Source organism: Caloenas nicobarica, chromosome 2 (genome assembly GCF_036013445.1).
Source record: "Caloenas nicobarica isolate bCalNic1 chromosome 2, bCalNic1.hap1, whole genome shotgun sequence".
NCBI classification, from domain to species: Eukaryota; Metazoa; Chordata; class Aves; order Columbiformes; family Columbidae; genus Caloenas; species Caloenas nicobarica.
This window is the reverse complement of record NC_088246.1, coordinates 109,119,643-109,138,974: the sequence shown is the minus strand read 5'-3', so window position 1 is coordinate 109,138,974 and position 19,332 is coordinate 109,119,643. Positions and strand designations below refer to the sequence as shown.

The 19,332-nt window shown below is 38.4% G+C and overlaps 1 protein-coding gene across 2 annotated transcripts; it reads right to left on the bottom strand.

Annotated features, from left to right (window-relative positions):
- Positions 1 to 269: 269 nt before the first annotated feature.
- On the bottom strand, positions 270 to 19,283 carry FAM210A (family with sequence similarity 210 member A). Of its 2 annotated transcripts, none has more exons than XM_065627240.1 (5): positions 19,153 to 19,283; positions 7,098 to 7,221; positions 5,699 to 6,173; positions 3,441 to 3,552; positions 270 to 2,182 (listed from the first exon to the last, which is right to left on the bottom strand). In XM_065627240.1, the coding sequence occupies exons 3-5, from the start codon at positions 6,145 to 6,147 to the stop codon at positions 1,883 to 1,885; spliced, it is 861 nt and encodes a 286-aa protein (XP_065483312.1). In that variant the 5' UTR covers positions 6,148 to 6,173; positions 7,098 to 7,221; positions 19,153 to 19,283; the 3' UTR covers positions 270 to 1,882. The 2 variants fall into 2 exon arrangements, with proteins under 2 accessions (XP_065483312.1, XP_065483311.1); XM_065627239.1 differs by having other exon boundaries at positions 18,984 to 19,185.
- Positions 19,284 to 19,332: the final 49 nt, after the last annotated feature.

Genomic DNA, 19,332 nt, shown 5'->3' with positions numbered 1-19,332 from the left:
CCCGCCATGTGCAAAGAAGAGATGGAAGCTGTAAGCTGCACCAAGAGGTTTCTGGATTTGGCCCCAGATTGAGGATGACCATGCAGCATTACTGAGGCAGACTTCAGGCTCTGCAGGGTGCTGTAGGACATGGTCAACGCTGCCCACAAAAATGGAAAACCAGAACAAATGCCAGTAAGGGGCCAGAAAGGAAAACTACACTAAAATAGAAAGAAGGACGACAAGCATCTATTAACTTAAATCCTACAGCAGTGCTCATCTCAGCAGCGTAAGACTTGACAGAATTAATTTTTAATAATATTTATCAGAAACATGGCACTTTACATCTTTGGGGCACTGAATATACAATGATTATTCCTCACAACATCCCTGTGAGTTAGGCATTAGATTGCTGTTACTATTTGACAGGTGGACAGAGGCAGAGAAGCATGTAATCAATACTACACAATTAAGTTAATGAAGTTTGACTCACTTAAACATGGAGAGGCCCTCAATAGCTTGATTGAAAACACAAGAGTGGGGCAGAGCTGATATTTTATCAGCTATATTCTTTTACTCCAGTCAATTACAATGCTCAGGGTCCAACTCCATTGCTTACCCACATCCCCCTTGCAAAAAAACCACTCTTGTTAAACAAGATACACATGCAGAGAGTTGCTACAAAGTGAAAGTTGTAATAGAAGTAGGAAAAAAACCCCTTCAATGTAGCCTAAATTTTAATAAAATCATGAGAGAGGTTTGCCTGCCCAGCCAAATAGAATAGTTTCAACCTTAGTCCTTTAGGACATCTCTGAGACAGCATTTCAGCCTTCAGCTATGAGTAAGTATTTGCTTGATCTAAGAAAATTTAGGGAAAAAAAATCTGAGTAGACTGTGATGACTGTCTCAGAAATTATGCTTTTTTTTTTAGTTAAATTTTGCTACTGAAGTCTGAGGGATTCCTGAATAGAAGGAAGAACTTTTTGGTTTAACGTTAACTTTGCATGTATTTAAAAAGCCCCTTAGCATACATGTTTCTCAAGTAAACTTCTCTTTCAGAATTTGTTGCAAAAAAGAAATAGAACAGTTTCGTAAACTTTAACATAAGAAAAAAAAAATCCTATTTTTTTAATATACAATTATTGATTAATTTCACTTAATAACTTTCTTTCTACTGTAAATCGACTTTAGGGAACAAAGTATACTTGACAATACAGCTGCTGTGATTAACTCATCTTCCTGTAGTTGAGGTTTCTGAACAGATATACTGTCCAAGAAAGATTCACAGTCTCTACCTGTAAACTGTCACAGCTCAGCTGAAGTCAGTGTAGCCATTATAATACATTCAGACTGAGCAGCTAATCCATCAGTTCCTTCATGTGCAGTATCGGTGATAATGGTCTGTCTCCAAATTGAGAGATGATCATGACTGAAGAGGCCTGGGTCTGCATACTCCAAAAACCAAAGTAGGTTGCCTTCCCCAGCAGAGAAATCTTAATTCTCATTTAATGGAAGATTCAGTCTAATGGAATAATGGCTGTGCACTACAATGGAAGAAGAATAAAGTAGTAGCTTTTGGAAGAAACTATCTGCATTTGGGAGAGGGGGGAAATAAAAAAAGAGGAAACAATAACTGTTAACATTATTACCACTGGACATACAAACTTCTGATTTGATATTCATTTTTCCTTCTGTAAATTGAAATTTTGTCACAACTACTCTCCCCCAGGGATGTTTAACCTTGGTGAATATACAGAATTTTTAAATCCACAGCGCAATTGTAGTCTCCAGACAAGAAGGGCAAAAGAAAAGAAAAAACAAGCTCAGAAGTGCACTTTGTATCTCCTGCCTCACAAAGGATTAAAGTGCTTAGTTTGATATATCCAAAAATTAAGCATCTCCTCTAGTCTTTTATTTTTTTAAATGAAACTTTGTCTTTCGTTTCTTGTATCTTCTCTGTAATTTTATCCTTTGTTTCCCCCATCTTCTCTGTAATTTTATCCTTTGTTTCCCCCATCTTCTCTGTAATTTTATCCTTTGTTTCCCCCATCTTCTCCGTAATTTTATCCTTTGTTTCCTCCATCCTATCTTGTAGATATTCCTTTACTGGTGGTGGTGTGGACATGTAGCCATGCTTACGCAGATATTTAACAGTGATGGATGTTCCTCCCAAAGTCACAGTGTATCTGGCAGGAGTTGCAATCTTAAAGAAACCAAAGAACACACCATATCAATAAAATAAGACAATATTACCTAGCAAAAGGTATTTTTAACATTGAGAACTTATTTTGGCCAGTGTCAGAAACTAAAAAGATCTTCTATCTATAAGGAAAAAAGACAATTTACAGTACATCCCCCAGAAATGTATACCTTTTACTTAAAGTCTCCTTTTGACAAAACAGGCATTAGATTTAAACCTCCTTGTGCAGCCTGTGGGACAACCATAAGGCGTCTCAGAATGCCATGCAGAACAGCTAGTACGTGAACAATGAGCCATATAAGCAAAGAGGAAATACTGACAACAGGATATACTTTAAATTCTAAAATTCACAAGAATACAGGTGTCTAACTTTGGGTCCAAAACTCAGACCCACACATAGAAAACTAGAGCTAAAAGACACCTTAAGAGGTCAGCTAATCCAAGACACAATAAACCAGGTTTGCTATTCTAGATAAACTAACCTGTTCTTTCAGAACTTCAAAGATAAAGTCTGTACAATCTTGCCTTTGCAATCTATTCTAGTGCTTCCACACCTTGAAAGTTTCTTCCAACACTGCCAGATCTCCCGTCTATAATAAGATCTTTGTATTTAATCACATTTACTTATTGGTCTCTTTTTGGCACAGGAGTAATTGGCAAGAGTGCTTTCACATTTTATTTGGGAAAATAACCCCTTTAAATAACAGATAAGCAGCACATCACATTTGGAAACAAAGCAGATGAGTGGCATTCAAAATGAATACAGTGCTTTGTTTTTACATGGTCTGACATGTTTCAAGTTTCCCAAACATTCATTGTGCATATCTAAAGCAAGAGAGAGAGACCCAAACCAGAATGTGATTCAAATGGACAATGAAAGTACTTGACAATGATGGAAAACTAAGGCAGGAAGACAAACTAATGATCTGTACTTTTATCTGGAAATCATGACGTATTTAGACTTTACCTCTTTATCACCATTAATTATGCCAGGGATACAGAGAAACAACTTAATTGTAATTAAGTCTCCAAGGGCAGACAATAATTCTGCAGCAAAGTTATTTTAGAAATACAGATAGACTCCTTAAAGGCGCACATAGCCCTTCTCAACTTGCATGTGACTATTTTTACTACAGAAACGAATGCTCGAGTATGTGTAACTATCAAAGAGAGAAAATAGCATTAATTCTTTCTGATATAAACAAATAAACTGTTTAGTTTACTAGGCAAGATTTAGGGCCTGTTTACAAACTATACTTACTTTGTACAATGCATATGCAGTTAGTGCATTTCCACTCTCGGAATTTTTCAGGATGCCTACTATGCTGTCCGGTAAGCCAATCAACTCTAGGAATGGAACAACATTCACTCCTCTAGAAAAGGGAAATAAAAATTGAAACTTGAATTGGAATTTGAAACCTGAGCAGTGATTTGTAGTATCATTTCCATTCTTTAACTCCATAATACAAACTTTGTAAATTGATAGCAAAGTATTTTTTCACCTAAGCAATATAGTTACAGGCTTTATATTTCTGTACATATAGGTAAATTAACTTTCTTTTCAGCATTCCACCAAGAGGTAATTCATTGATATTATCCCTGTTGGGCTGAGCAGCTACTAACTTACCTGTGTCCCGGTTTATTATGTTTGGAGATAAGTATATACAATGGTTGTAAGACAGCTGCTTAGACTTCCGTTGTGCAGATTCAACTTCGTGCTCTGTTTTGCCTAAAATTACTTTTCTTTTAAAAATTTCAGACTAAACTGCAGCATGCCCAGGAACACAGAATCCACACTTCAGTGTCCTCCATTCACTTTTAAATATATCAAACAAATGGAATGTGGCAAAAGAAAAGGAAGCAACATTTTCTATTTCAGAGAACTTCAAGGGTTTTGTGCCAAGTTGTTCTACCTTGTCAACGTAAGGTGGCAAGATGGCTAGAGTGAGCTCCTGTCATACTTACTTTCTATTTGAAAACCAGGGAAGCCAACATCAGCACCAAAGTAAAAAAAAGAGACAGCCCGTCTATACATTACAGTAGAAAGTTACATGCAGTTATAGAAGACTTGACTTTCCAATATTTAGAGATATTGTATTATTAGTATCATTATCCATTTCTACCTAATATTTTAAGCATCCTTCTACGCATGCGATCACTTTAGCATCAGGAATGACAAGAGGCACTAATTTACTAACAGTAACTAGAACCTACAATCTGAAGGCCTATTCCCAGAGTAGAAAATGGAGACCTGCTAAGATTTGAAAGACGGCATCAACCCTCTTATTTCATAAACCACCATTGTTTAGTCTCATATCATGAGCACTCATTCTGAAAGTTATCTTTCCACTTCAAGAGGCTGCTAAATAATTAGTTTCTAGTTAAATATTTCAGTTGTTTTCATCTGTCAAATACCTGTTTTAGCAGCTAACTTAAGTGTTTCAAAAAGTAATCTTCTCTCAATCTGAAACGTCTGAATGTGAGCATCAACCTAAATTCATCCAAAGCAAAATATTTTTATAGCTGAAGACCTTTATTCCTCTGACATGAGCTAAATTTAGAATGACATTTGGATCTATAGCTCCTAGAAAGGGCAATTATGCCAGCTGGTTAGAGTAACTAAAACAAACACTTGTGCGGTAAGGCATTCTGATGTCAGAGCCCCATCCTTGCCGCCACAAACTGTCCTTGTTTCATGCTTTCTATTATTAAATATACAACACTAGCAATCGAGAGATAAACATTTAGTCATATTTAGCAAATCATTCGCAGATAAATAAAACATCTTTCATCTGAACTAGCAGCTCATATTTGATATAGTTTTTTTTTTTTTTAATAAAAACCGTTTTCCAGAACAGTATCTGGCACATAACATAGCTGAAAGAAACTAAAATTAGAATACTTAATTATTATTTTTTTTTAGACACCCAAATATTTAATTTCCAATGAAAAAAAATCTAGCCTACAGTAGCATTTTTTTCAGTGGAAGGTGGGAAAGACAGGAAACAAAAAAGGAAAAGATACACATAGTTTGCAAGGAGCTCAGAGTGAGTGAATAACATGAAAGTCCAATGAGGGAGGACTGAGGACGAAGGGAAGTGCTGAAATACCCCTGAAGTACAACAGAAAAAAAGAAAAAGAACAAGTCTATAAAGATGTCACTGAGCAATTTGTAATTAGGATTCCAAATCTCTATACTTACCTTGTAAGAGGCTACTAATAATTTTAATGCTGTTTACATACATGCATACTTTGGGGAGAAGAGCATTCCTTCAAATGTTAGCAACACATCTGGCACACAACAATAACTGCATGATAATAGTACATAACGTGACGCTCTCATGAATCCTATATACTTTCGATATTAAATCATATGCTTCACTTAAAAATGTAGCCTTATTTCCCTATTACACATGAGGCACTTTTTGACATGTAATAATAATTTATATGTTCTTTTACCCATGAAAGTCAGTTCTTTTCAGCAGCAGCACTGGGTACTGCAACAAAACATCAACTTACTTCATGGCTGCATAGTAAAACACTCCAACCCATACAGTGGAAGTCACAAGATGCACTGGAATCATGACTTTTCCATACTGTTTAAAAGTTTTCTTGAATCTCTGAACAAGACTAATTGATTTGTCTTGTAATGGATCAGGATCTGAAGAATCTGACCCTACAGGGCTCTGCTTGGGTGTGTCAGTGGCCGAAGTCAAAGGTTTTCTCTCTTCTGGTACTTTGTGAGGAGTGTCTGCTGGCTGCGATGAAAGCGCACTTTTCTTTGAGGCAAAGCGTGCTGCACCTGCATGAAGACATCGTTTAGGAGGGTCCAGTGCCAAAATGACTTTGCATCCAACATTAGACACCATTGATTGTCCTTTGAAGCACTGAAAGATACTAGTGCGAGGAAAAACCAAACATGTCCCATGTGCCAGCTGAGATGCAGTATGTAACAGACTCCGCTGCATTTTGATGAAGTGTGGCTGAGGTTTCTCTAGAAAGAAAAAAAGAAGAGTAAATAAATTGCATTTCAATAATCTGACTTCTATTTGCTCTAATACCACTTGAAAGTCTCAAATTTTAAATTACTTTCTGTTCTTCCCCTTCAAAAAGTTTTCCTTATCTTGCTTTGCAGAGGTTACCTTCCAGCATTAAGCAAATAATTTAAAATTTAATACAGTAAAAAAACCCAACGATAATAATTATTAATAATTGATCAATAATCAATAACCTTAATAGTAACAAACCTAACCACAACAGCCAGCCTGTATACATCTGTCAGAAAGGGGGATGGTACTGTTGAATGTCATGTATTTATAAGAGCAAAATTGAACTTCAATTTCAGAAATACTACAATAGCAAAGAATACTTTAAAATTGTGGATAGCTCAGTTAACTTCATGATTTTGAATACTTAACATTTACTCCTGAAAGTTCAAAAGAACCATTGAGAGATTCCTCACAGAAGATGAGAGGATTGATGTCTATACATGCCGAACACAAATAAGTCATTTCCTCCTCCCCTACCCCACAAATGCATGCTTTGAACTAGTGAATAAAATACTAACTCTCTCCTTTCCTTTATACAATGACTGCAAGTTACAGAACTAATTTTCCTTCTCTCCAAAAAAGTGCCAATTATTTATTTCATGTAACAAATGCCATTTAAATCAGTTATATTAACAACTTTCAAATCCTTCTGATGCTGTTTTTAGTTATCATAACAGTTCTTGATCCAAACTAGAAATCACTCATGTTTAATTGAAACTCCACTGTCGTCTTCATGTCTGCTTCCTCTTCGCCTACAGCCTTAGATATATTTCAATCAGGTGTTTCGATAGTGAATTTGTCTAGGCTGCTGAAAATGATCAATACTTCATAACATTGGCAGCAGTTAAAAAAATTAAAGCCATACATACCCTTTATTACTTTCCAGATATGCAACAAGAAAAGTACAATAAGGTTTGTATCTTCAAAAAGTTGCAACTCTTCCGCTAGTTCCCCACCTTTCAAATATACGTCCTGAACATATTGATGAGTCTCCTAAAATAGAAAAAAAGGCACATTTAGAGAAATAGCAACAACAGCAAACTAATATTATGAAGATTTTTAGTCAGCCTGAAACCTAGCTTACTGAAGAAGTTATTGGTATAAATCGCCCTGTGGATACCAACACGCTAATGGGAGATTTTCTTCCTGTGGAACTTAGAAGTTCCTCAACTGTGACTTACTAATTCCTTCCAAAAGAGAAAAATTTCATAACCCAAATGCATCTATTGGATCATTCCTGCCTATCAGTATTTTTAGGTTATTGTTGTGCTTGAATTAATTGCAATTAATAGAATTACAAAATTTGATGTGGGGAAAAGACTGGATGAATGGTTTCAGGCTCCCTGTGAACCTCTACCTTGCATGTGAAGCACAGACACCCACTTTTGTTGAACTCATACTAACTGGAGGTATTGCATCAATAGGGGAAAAGGGAACTCTTGTCTCTATTGTAAGCACACAGTGACTCACTCCTGTTGAGCTATGAACTCAGTGGGAGCCACGAAGTACTGCTGCTTACAGAGCAGTAAATCAGCTACAGGTACGGCATCTCAACAAGTCAGTCTTCTGTAAGAACTCAGTGGAAGTAGAAACTGCTTGTGCTGTCTCTGGTTTTATGAAAAGTAGAGATTATTGCTGACTTCTTAGATCCAAACGCAATTGCTTCTCAAAACGAAAATGTAGTGAAAACGCTCAGTAAAACTCAAGTATTAAGATGGCGCTCTGTCATATACCAACAACCTTACTGATTTATAGAAATTATAACAACAACTGGACTATGTTGCTTGCCTATTGCCACTTACACTTCTCTCCTGAGGGACAACACTCTCCACATAGGACTGTTTTCCCCCTCTCACCAACAGTACACAACATTGAGCATCTGCCCTCAGTAGAATTTCACAATAGCCAGCCAGCAGACTCAAAGGATACCTATCCATCTATGGGAATCTGCAAGCTTTTGCGTCAGCCTTCTGCTGTTCATCTATTTGCAGTGGCTGGTACCCTATTGAAAAAATAACTATTCCAAACAAACTTTGAAAAGTGCCACCATACAGCATGAAGGAAAACCATGTTCAGCACTCTGATTTTAGTTTGTTAATGTTATTAACAGGACTCTGCATTCCAACAGCCTTGGAAGGAGATAATTCTTCTGTACAGAAGAAGAAACTGAACAAGTAATTCTGAATTTTCCCATTCTATGTAGTGTATATATAGTAGCATTTCTCAGAACACCATTTCTAGGTTTTGCTGTCCAGCACCTCCTGACAGCATGAACACCATACCACATCCCTGATTCACTGCAATGGCTGTAGAACACTGGGGTATGCAATAGCTTCCAGGGCGTCAGAATTCTCCTTAACATTAAGAAGCAATCCATCACGACTATGTGTTCAACACTCATCAGTCAGTAGCTAACATAGTTGTGATTAGTAAATGGGTTTCAAGGCCTCTGCTCACAGTGAGGTGCACCGTATAAGACTTGAAAATAGAATGGCACTGATGGCTTTAAAGCAGGACAACTACCAGGACCACTGACAAGACTTGTCACGCCACTTTTTTTGCTCCTATATCCTCAGATGGACTTGGAACTCATTAACTAAAGGGTTTTTCTTCATGATGCAAGAACTGACTGGTCAGAGGGAAGGTTCTCTAACCATCTAGGGCAAATCCTGAAAGGGTCCTGAACCTTGTAAGCACAGATGATAGCATGGTTCTAGCTAATATTCTGTGAAACAGTTTACTTTTTGCTCCTCTTCTTTATATATAAGCAAAAGCTTAGATATGATAGTGCTTATATTTGATAGAATTTTTAAAACCCATTTTTTTCAAAACGAGGTTGGAATTTTCCTAACAATCCTGCTGTGTTTCATAGGTATGTGCTTTATTTTACTTGTCTAAATGAACAAAGGAGATACTTTTGAAGTGTCAGTAAGTTGAGGATTACGCTACTATCCACTAGCACAAAACTAAATGAGGGAAATGTTATAATGGCTACGGCAGGATGTAGGACAGGCAAATTAATAAAATAAGAGATCAATATAGCATATACTTAATAAATTGATTTTAAATAAATAAATAAATATTGTTAAAGGGGCGATGGGTGCAGCTGCTCAATTGTAATATTATAATTACCTGGGTCAACGTTACAAACAAATCTTAAACAGAACAGACAACTCAAAGTGCACAATAAATGTGGTTGGAGGTCCAAAGAAATACAGTACTGTAGTTGTTTCATCCCTCTAAATCACAAGATGAATATAGAGAAATTTCTCCTTTATGATGCAATTTGCAAAAGGAAGTTCCTGTTACCTTGTGGACTCAACCGGCAATTAGACAAAGTGTGTCAGCCCATGGATGTGAGACACAATTTTATTCTGTATGTATAACACTTTTCTTACACAAATTGCTGGAGCTACACAAGCTATACAATTGCCCCTGCAACTTTAGATTGTTAACACCACTCAGATTCTAAGGAAGTCAGGACAGTAACTTAAATGTTATCCGCAATTGCAACTAGTGACTTTTCAAAAGTTGTTTCTTCATTTTAGTGTCTTTCATTTTTTTAATGCTGTAGAATGATGCTGCAAAGGCACAGAAACGTAGAGATGCTAGAAGTGTCAGACACCAAGGTGGAAAAGTAGCTGGTCTGTGGCATGAGAATTTTGAGTGGGGGAGATGTAGAGCAGAAGGTATTTTAAAGGTTCTTACGATTTCTACATTAATTTTTTTCTTAAGAATGCCACAAGGAAAAAAAAGTATGGAGATGTCTAAGGACAAATACAGTTGTTCTCTGCTGTAAGAATCTCGTGCAATCAGTGACTGAATAGATGTTAGTATGACAAACTATGAAACGATACAGACTCTTCTAGGATAACGTCTCCTCTTCAGTGCTGTCATATTCTGGCTATTTAGTAGTATCTCCAGCCAGCTGTAAACTGAGCTGAAGAAATCTTGGCTGTTCAAGACATACTCCTGGTTGGGATTCTTGGACATCCATTTAGGTCCTTGAAGGCATGTCTGCCTCATGGCAAGTTCTTAACAAGCCCTCTGACAAAGGGAGTGCTCTAGTGACCTCTTGAGGAAAAGTCCAGATCAGCTTCTCATTACAGTGCTAGAAGTTTTGTTTAGCAAACTTTTGTACTTTCGTTATAGTTTAGATCAGCTTCAGCATAAACCTGATGCACTGCAGGAGTACCCCATCTCTTGCATTTGCTCTGCTAAATCTTTGCCTTCCAGTGATCACTAGGAAATAGAGATTGGACGTGCTTTTGTTCCTGAGGATAACAAAAATTCAGGATCTTTTAATGTCACAGAGTTGGTCTACGTGACTACCACAAATTAATAGTTTTGGATGTCTGCTAACATCTTACACAAAAAAACCCAGGTGATCCTTGGAAGACACAGAAGTAACAAGCCAGGCCAACACAGGCTGAGCAAGGGCTGCTGTGGATATCTGCTGTTGGAAAGAAAAATCATGTCAGAGATGTTGTCAGATGGAACTTTCATAAGGATAATTTGTATAAAAAGTGACCCTGTAAAAATTATTTCTTTTTGAGCTACCAGAGAAATTAAAATACAAGAATCGGGGTAGGGTATAAGATGGCAAAAACTTTAGCAGAAGTTCTTTTGTAAAAGAGGTCAGAAAGCATCGGAGGGAATTGCGGGTGCAGTATATGTAGACTACACTGGTTTATTTTCTCAGTTCTACCAGAAACGCTCTGGACACAATATGCAAATACAGATGAATTTAAAGCATTTTTCCTTGTTCTGTTACTGTTTAAAAAAAGAACATTAATTATACCACAGGAGAGTTCCCAATGAAAATCCATGAGCTTTTTCCATTCCCAAGGTACCTTTCTATGAAACCAGAGAATTAATTTACATTCTTGTCATTTTTTGTGCAAAATCTTTGCATCAAGCGAACTTTGAAGACTGTGTGTTGTATATACAGAAGAATTTTGAAAGGGGACAAACCAAGTTTTCAGAAATCCTTTCCAGCTCACCTTTCAGATTGCATAAGAAGCAAATGTACAGTGCTCTCATCCAAACAGCTTAGTTTAATAAAAACCGCTACTGTATTCCTTAAATTTTTACTAAATACAATTAAAAAACCCCACCAACAACAAAACACAAACAAAACTTGTTTTCAGATTTAGATTGTTCTTTTCAAGAACTTATTGACAATATAATTTTTAAAGAGCATCTTGCCAAGCTAATAAACCAAAATAAGAATAACACAACTGAACAGAAAACATATATGGGTTGCCTAAAAAGCTGGGAATACATTTAAAAATCATTGCAATAATACTGTAATACATGCAAAGCATCATTGTTTCTCCTAGTAACTGCAATGGTTCAGCACGGAATGCAGTCACTATCCATGGACGGGAAAATAACAGCATAGAGAGACTTTTCATTTTTTGTATTAGTACTTTTAGAGTATATGAATGAGCATTTAGAATTTGTATTTTGACCTTTACTACTTTTTCAGTGTCCCTGATGCAATCTGTTATTCCTTCTAAACTATGAACTTGGTTATGATTTGAAGTTTGGGCATCACTAGCTGTCTAATTTTGTCTACCATTTAGGGCTGTCTAAAAAATATAACACCACATTTTAGGTCAAAGGGAGTAATGCAAAATAAGTCATGGTGAAATTTATTAAAATATTGGGAAAAAATGATCACACTAAAACAAATGTAAGAATAAACTCACAGACAAATTATCCTAAGACATTATTCCCATACCACCTCCATCATGTCTAATCTCTATAATATTTTCACTTAGTCAATGCCATGCTATAATTTTTAAATTGATCATATTACTACAGTTCAATACTGATATAAGTGGAGACAAGCCAAGCACTTTTTAACCCTTATTTTAGCTAAACTATTCTCATTCTTGCTAAAACAAACTTAGTGAAGTCAAGAAAGCAAAATAAACCCTCCTCATAGGGTCCCTTACACACACAGCAATCTCCACTACTACTATCTCCTGAGACTTAAGTATTAGAAAGCCCAATAAAAACTGGCTTTAGGAAGAATAAAAGCTCTTGTAGAAATTTATAAAATCTGAACACTGAATTCAGAAGGCAAATCAAGCAGGAGAACCTAATGCAATGTCTGTGTGTTGAGTTATAGATCTGGAATGCTAAACAGTAGACTTAGCAGTTGGTCTGCATCCAGTCAATATGACAGTGCTATCCCCATTTCCCTCTGTTGGAAGGCATTAGATCTTAAGCTTGCATGTAGCTAAGCATTATATAAAAGTGTGAATGTTCTCTCTTAAATTCTTCTAAAAGAAAGTATCACAATCATTTGCAGTGCTTTCTGATCTTCAGAACTGTTTTTAAGACCAGGTGCTATTCCACCTTTTCACTCCCTTTTCCTGCTTTGCAGTGCTAAACAGCCAGGCTAGGTTCCTTCATTCAGAAGTTTAATTCTGCCCTCTACTGAATCTTTATGTAAGCACACCTCTTACACTAGTACTACAAAAGGTCTCTACTCTCCATGATTCCTTCCAGCAAGTCTAAGTTTGCTGTATCATCTTCTATGTTGGTTTCAGAGCTCCCCAAAATAACAGGCACATGTCGTAGAATGAATCATAGAATGTCCTGAGTTGGAAGGGACCCACACGGATCATCGAGTCCAACTCCTGCCTCTGTATATGACAACTCCACAGTTCACACTGTGTGGCTGAGGGCATTGTCCAGGCTCTTCTTGAATACTGCCAGGCTTGGGGCTGTGACACGTCCCTGGGCAGCCTGTTCCAGTGCTCCACTGGGGAAGAGAAAAAACTTGTACTATCTGATTCGATTTTTTTGTCCATTTGTCACTCCAGACATATCCGTAATAAGCAAGTTAGAAAAGTGATGCTTTTAGAGGTTAACTAAACTTAAATAAGCTTAGATATACGTCTATGCTAAAAATGTTAAAACCCCGTTAGTTCAAAGTTGGGATTGTACTTTTGCCCTTCTGCACATTACCTCTCACTTTAAGCAAATCATCAAAATAAAATCTAATTCAGTCTCCTTTCTGTTCCACTCTTATGTAATAACTTACTCAAGCAACTCCTAAGACCCTCTTTCGTCTTTTTATCTCCCAATCTATAATTAGTTCATTCCCCTCAAAACACTTGTGCTTTTCTGTCAGAGGGTTTTCAACTAGAGGGCTGTTAACACAGAGGTGTGTGTCGGGTGTGTGTGGTGGTGCGGTTTACAAAGCAGTGGGAAGTTTCTACTAAATAACTAAAACGGGCTGCAAAAGGTAATTCACATAAGCAAGCCTCATGTCAGCAATTTCCTGCATATGGCTTTGAACTGCCTCAGAAGAAACTCACAACTGAATTGGTGAAGATCAGATGCTAAAATGCAAATAAACACACAGATCATTTTTCTACACTTCACTGAAACATTGTTTGAGAATCTCTTAGGATCTCCCCTCTCAATAGTTCATTGAACTTCAAATTGGCAGATTCCTCACGTCTTTCAGCTTTCACTGAGCATCTCAAAAGTTCTGACTCTACATTTTAACATACTGGAAGACATTAGAAACATGACTGTTCATGGTTATTTCTTTCATGAAGTACTGCTACCTCTCTTTAGAGTTCAGAGCTGCTGTGCACATCTCTTTTCACTAACAGAGCAATCAATAGCAGTCAAAAGGTTGCAGGCAAAACTGAACTCCAGCTTGCTCAAGACTTCGTGCTCTTCATAATTTGGATTCTAGTAGCCAAGCTCATTTTTTCATTCATAATCTTTCTGGTCACTCAAGACTTCCGTGATACATAAAATTTAGATCATAACATTTAATTTAAACAGCTCTTGGAATGATAATCAAATATTTATCGACGAAAGGTCTACTGAAACAACTGGAAACACACTGCAGATATTGTGATTTCACTAAGACAAATGCTGTTAACTCAAATGAAGTTCAGCCTTTTTGACCAGATCATAGAATAAGACTTTAGGTATTCAAATACTTTCTCTTCACTAATTATAAACAGCATTTATTAGGAATGCACTTAAACTTAGTTCTTCGCATCAACTTCGTACAGCCTTCTGTCTCCTCTTGCCTTGTGACTACCAAAACTGTTTCTTTATCATTTTTGCCACCTTGGATCTTCACAGGTCTTATCTCATTGTTCCGTGTCTCTCCCTTTATAACCCAACCGTAATCAACAGTATTGGCCGCAATAATATTTTAATGCAAATTATGTTATGTAACAATTTTACAAAACACTTAACACAGCCACCCTCACTAAGCAGAAAGTCTTTTTACCCATCAAATTCACCTGAAGTACTTTTAAGACTTTCAAAAAAATATGCTCAAAGAAAAACTCTGAAGCCTTAGAATTAGAAACAAAGTAGGAATAAATCTAAACCACCCCAAACTGGAAAAAAAAAAAAAAATTCAAATAAACTTCACTAAGAACAGAATTCACAGTGGAAGCATTATTAAGTTCAAGATTTTTTTTTTTGTTCTCTCACCACATTTATTTCACATTTTTAAACAAAGTTGTCATTTTTCCCAGAAAAAAATACAGAACGTTCATCTTTCAGCAGAATTACTGTTGGCAGACATTCACTTCCAGCATAAACCTTTTCTAAATATTCAAAGTGTTGGATTCTCTGTTGTGAATTTGAACTTGTCCTACAGGGAAAGATGTGTAGTATCAATCAAAACATCTTGAAAAATTATGTGTGAAGAGGCTGATCACAACATTTACAGAACACACACATGCTCAAAACCACATTCTTCTAATTATTAGGAAGTGCTGTCCTCCACATCTCTACAAACGAGTGTGAACTGTTCTTATGAAACAAGTAACATTTTTATTAAGGTCTTGATACCTGAGCAGATAAACTTCCTTGCTCACCATTCGATTTAATGCCTTATGCAGCATATTTTCCTTAGAGGACAGGATTGCTAATATTGCCAGCCATGCAAACAAAAAAAATGACACCAAGTGTCCAAAAGAGCATCAGACTCATAGAGCTGTGCCTTTACACCAGAAGAAACTCTGACGGGACTTCAGTAATAGGACCCTAATAATGCTCCCACTCAGTCTGAAGCAGCAGATTTACTACATTTCAGTATTCAGATTGAGAAAGGAATCCTGTGACTGTGACACTGCAACATTTGAAAGCACACTGCATCCTACAAGACATGATCAACAAAGCCCAAGGCTTGTGTTTCAGCACAGAAACATCCCTCCATCAGGAAGTACCATCCTGTGGCCTGAGAGAGCAGGAAGCAAAAGATGCCATCCAATTTTAACATCAGGAAAATCAGCTTTTAAATCCACAAAATCTGAAGAGCAAATAGTTAACTAACTGGCACATGGTGCTAAATGCTACCATTACAGTTAAAATACACTTGTTTTCATGTTCTACTCAACTCTTCCATCAGCCACTTTTGGAAGAGACTTCTAGAACTTGTATAAAGCCACTCAGATATTTTTATTTAGAATAAAAAAAAAATCCATCCATCTGAAAAAAAAAACCCTACTGCTCTGCTTTATAATTTGTTCATGAGTACCTGACTGTATTATTCCCCATTCCCTTCCCTCATCCCACTCTGCAAGTACAGATTACACAAGTACTAGAGAGCCACAGGGGATTGTCTGCTACACCACTCTACAAAGTCACAATCACAGACAGGCAACTTCTTGTTTTGCTTATATAAGAACTGCTACATATGGCCAAGGTCAGGTTTTGGACAAGATCAAATAGCAGACCCATGGCATTAAAATTTACAGCCCAGCTAAGTGCATTTTCATTTTCTGAAGTGCACAGACTAAGACCTAGTTTTATCATTCACAAGTCTTTGTTTAGAAGGTGCAGTACTATGTCTGGAAACATAATTTTTTTTAATTGAATAATACAACGGGTAGCTAGTTTGAAGATGATGCGAGGAGAACTGAGTGATGGAAGGCACTGGAGGAGAAAGGATTTGAGCTGTTCAGAAGAAACACCAAGTTCACGAGAACACAAGTCATTACCACTGGTTCTGCAGAAAAGTCTAGACACCAACCAGAGTAAAGCCCTATTGTATAATCCCAGTGCCTTAAAGGAGAAATTACTTCTGTCCTTATCTACTTGCTTACTAATACAAACAAGAGGTGGGATGACTGAAAATTAGACACACCAGTCTGGCCTCCTAAAACCTAGTTAAGCCACAATTTTTCTGACAGTTTGAAGCAATACATTCTTGACTTACTGTGAAGAAAATGATGCTGCACTTAACACACCTGTACTGCTATCTTCATGATAAACTGAATTTAGGAAGGTATTCTCACAACAGATTAGGCTTTTTTAACTGAATAATAACTTTCTGATCTTACTGTAATTTTATTATAAGGACAGGGTCATGAAGAACAATCTGTGGTTTTAATCTGTGGTTTTTAGAGTATAGTGACCCAAGACTTAAAAATTAAGAAAAAATGCTGTAACTTGAGCATTATTATTTTTTTGTTGTTGTCTTACTGCACAATCCCTTTGTCTCCAGTCAAAGAATCTACTTGAAGTACTTTATAGTCATTAAGAATCCCTGACCTTAAGCCTTGATCTAAAGTGATGGAACTAGGTAGTTACGTATCATAATATCAAGATAAAAGCCTTATGATCTATTGTGATGGTATCTTACTGTCCAGAAGACTTCAATCATACTTTGGGTCCAGGCCTCACTACTTCTATTGGTTTTATTCCACTCTTAATACTGAAATATTGCTGATTGATGTTTAATTTCCTTCAGCAACTAATTTTCAAAACAAGTTCAGCTTCAGCTATCTGGGTTCAGTGTATCAACACCAACAAGAAGTATGTTGGATCTTCTTCCCAATCTGCAAAACTAGCTGTTTGCAAGGAATGTTATTGATTCGACTAGCAGTTTTACATTTTAAAGATCAGTGCCCTTTCTGCTTTTCTCATTAAATTGGTTGTGGCCTTATCTTCAAGACCAGTCAGAACTCCCTACACATCCAGAAATGTGTTGAGATGCAAACTGAGGCTTGTTATGTGGGATAAGGGGGCATCAGGAACACGGCCTTGCAAAAACCGACTTCAGTTTCTTAGTGATGCCTATAAGCATACACACAGTGCTAGGTCAGTTTGTCTGGAGAAAAGATAATCTACAGCAGAAGAATTACATGGGTTCTTTTAAAAACCTAAATCAGATCAAGCCTTTTCTCATCAGCTGCTATAGTCTGTGAAGTAAATCTGTAGACAGTCATGCTAGACAAATCTTTAACTTCTCACATTCCTTACATACTCTTTCAACAGTTTGAATTTGCCTACTCAGTTTTTGCTATGTGCAAGCCACCTGATATCCACCCACCTGAATAATAAATTTTTTTTTTTCCTCACTGATGGAAGTGCTTCTCAAACAGTAAGTGCAATTCAATAATGCTGCCATAGAGGCCAGTCATACCCCTCTTACCTCAAACAGCCCTTGAACAGAAAAGAGGAGATAAACACCTGCTGTCAGCGCCATAGGAGGAGATAGATGGTGAGGACACATTATCCTCTGTGCATGCATTTCCCACACAGAAGCAGCTGCAAGTCATATAAGCTAGCGGCACAGGCGGCAAGTCACATTCCAAATGAGGAACCTGTTCCCTAGCTCTCCCTAAAGTAGGAAAACTTTGGCAAATCATTTTACATTTATATACTTGTAACAGCAATAACATCTTGAGGGTTAGGTAAATTAAGGAACACTTACAGTTGAAGCATGCTTAAGAATTAGTTTTGGTAAAGAATTCTAGCACATCTAATGTACTACTGTTCAAATTAATGTTTTATCTTTTGGGCCAGTTTGTAGAAAGCTTTTCAGAATTGGACATAAAAGAGGCTGAACAGGTAGTTTGCAATATCTGACATAAATCCACATTTGACTTAACAGCCTTAACAAAAATTCTTAGGAATTCTCAGTCAGACCCGCTGGATAGCTCCCGTAGTTAATTACCAGAAGCAGATTGCTAATGAGAACTGTAAGTCTATGCAATTTTGCCAAGAGGGTTGTGTTTTGTTCAGCTAGCCGCTGCCTTCTATGGCTTCAGAGACCACCAAAGCTAGTCCATACAAAACATAAGAGAAAAAGGGCTGAAAGCTCAAGGTGAGCAAGAAGACATAACTTATACCAGTAAACAGTTAAGAGGAGCAAAAATCAGATTTCTCAGTTTTGAGATTCTCCTACTAAGAGAAACCAGTCCTTTGCTCGGAATTTGTCACGTCCCACAAGTGAGTCACCAAAACCCACGCAAAACATTTATTAGACAAGAAAATATTTGTACAGCCGCTTCAAGTAGTCTAAAAAGTCAAAACACGCGCAGAATCAGTCACCTCGGGAGAGGAACATCCTGAGGAGCGCAACCTACCCGCGGCCCTTTAACGGTACAACCGTCAGGGACCCGCGGCCGACATTTTTCACGCCACACAAGACGGCCCAGAGTTTGCAAAAGGGAAAGCAGCAGGAGGAAGGCACGGTGCTCCGAGGTGGCATTCTGCTCCGGTGCCTCCGGGCGGCCGCCGGCCAGGGAGCTCCATCTCCCAGGTCTGCGATAGCAAAAGCAGCCAGTGGCGGGGACACCCCTGCGCGGCGGGGGAACCCGCCCGACGCCCGCAGGTCCCGCTGCTCCCCACCAGCCGCGCCTCCCGGCCGCCGCACGCCCGGGGTGGGGGCTCCGGGAGGCGCCCACACCTTCCTTCGCCTGCTGCCGGGCAGCGGCCCCTCCCCCTTAGCCCCACCAGGCGGGTACCTTGTGGCCCGGCTACCGCTCCTCCTCACGGGCCCCGAGCCATGGAGAGCCGCACCGGGCGGCGGTTGACCAACGCCCGCTGCCCGCGCGCACCGCCCCCGTCACTTCCCCGTACCGGCCCCGCGCGCGCGGCAGGGCAACGTGCAGGAGCGCCCGTCCCCACCATCACCTTGAGGCGCGGCGGGGCCCGACTGCGCAGGCGCGCACCTCCCCCCGCCGCGCGGCCTTCTGGGGCTCGTAGTCCTCTCCTCCCGCGGGCCGGGCCCGGGCGCCGGGACCCGTCACGTTTCACGCGTGCGAAGTGTCGCCTGCCTTCACCCCCCACCCTCCACTCCCCCGGATGTGACGC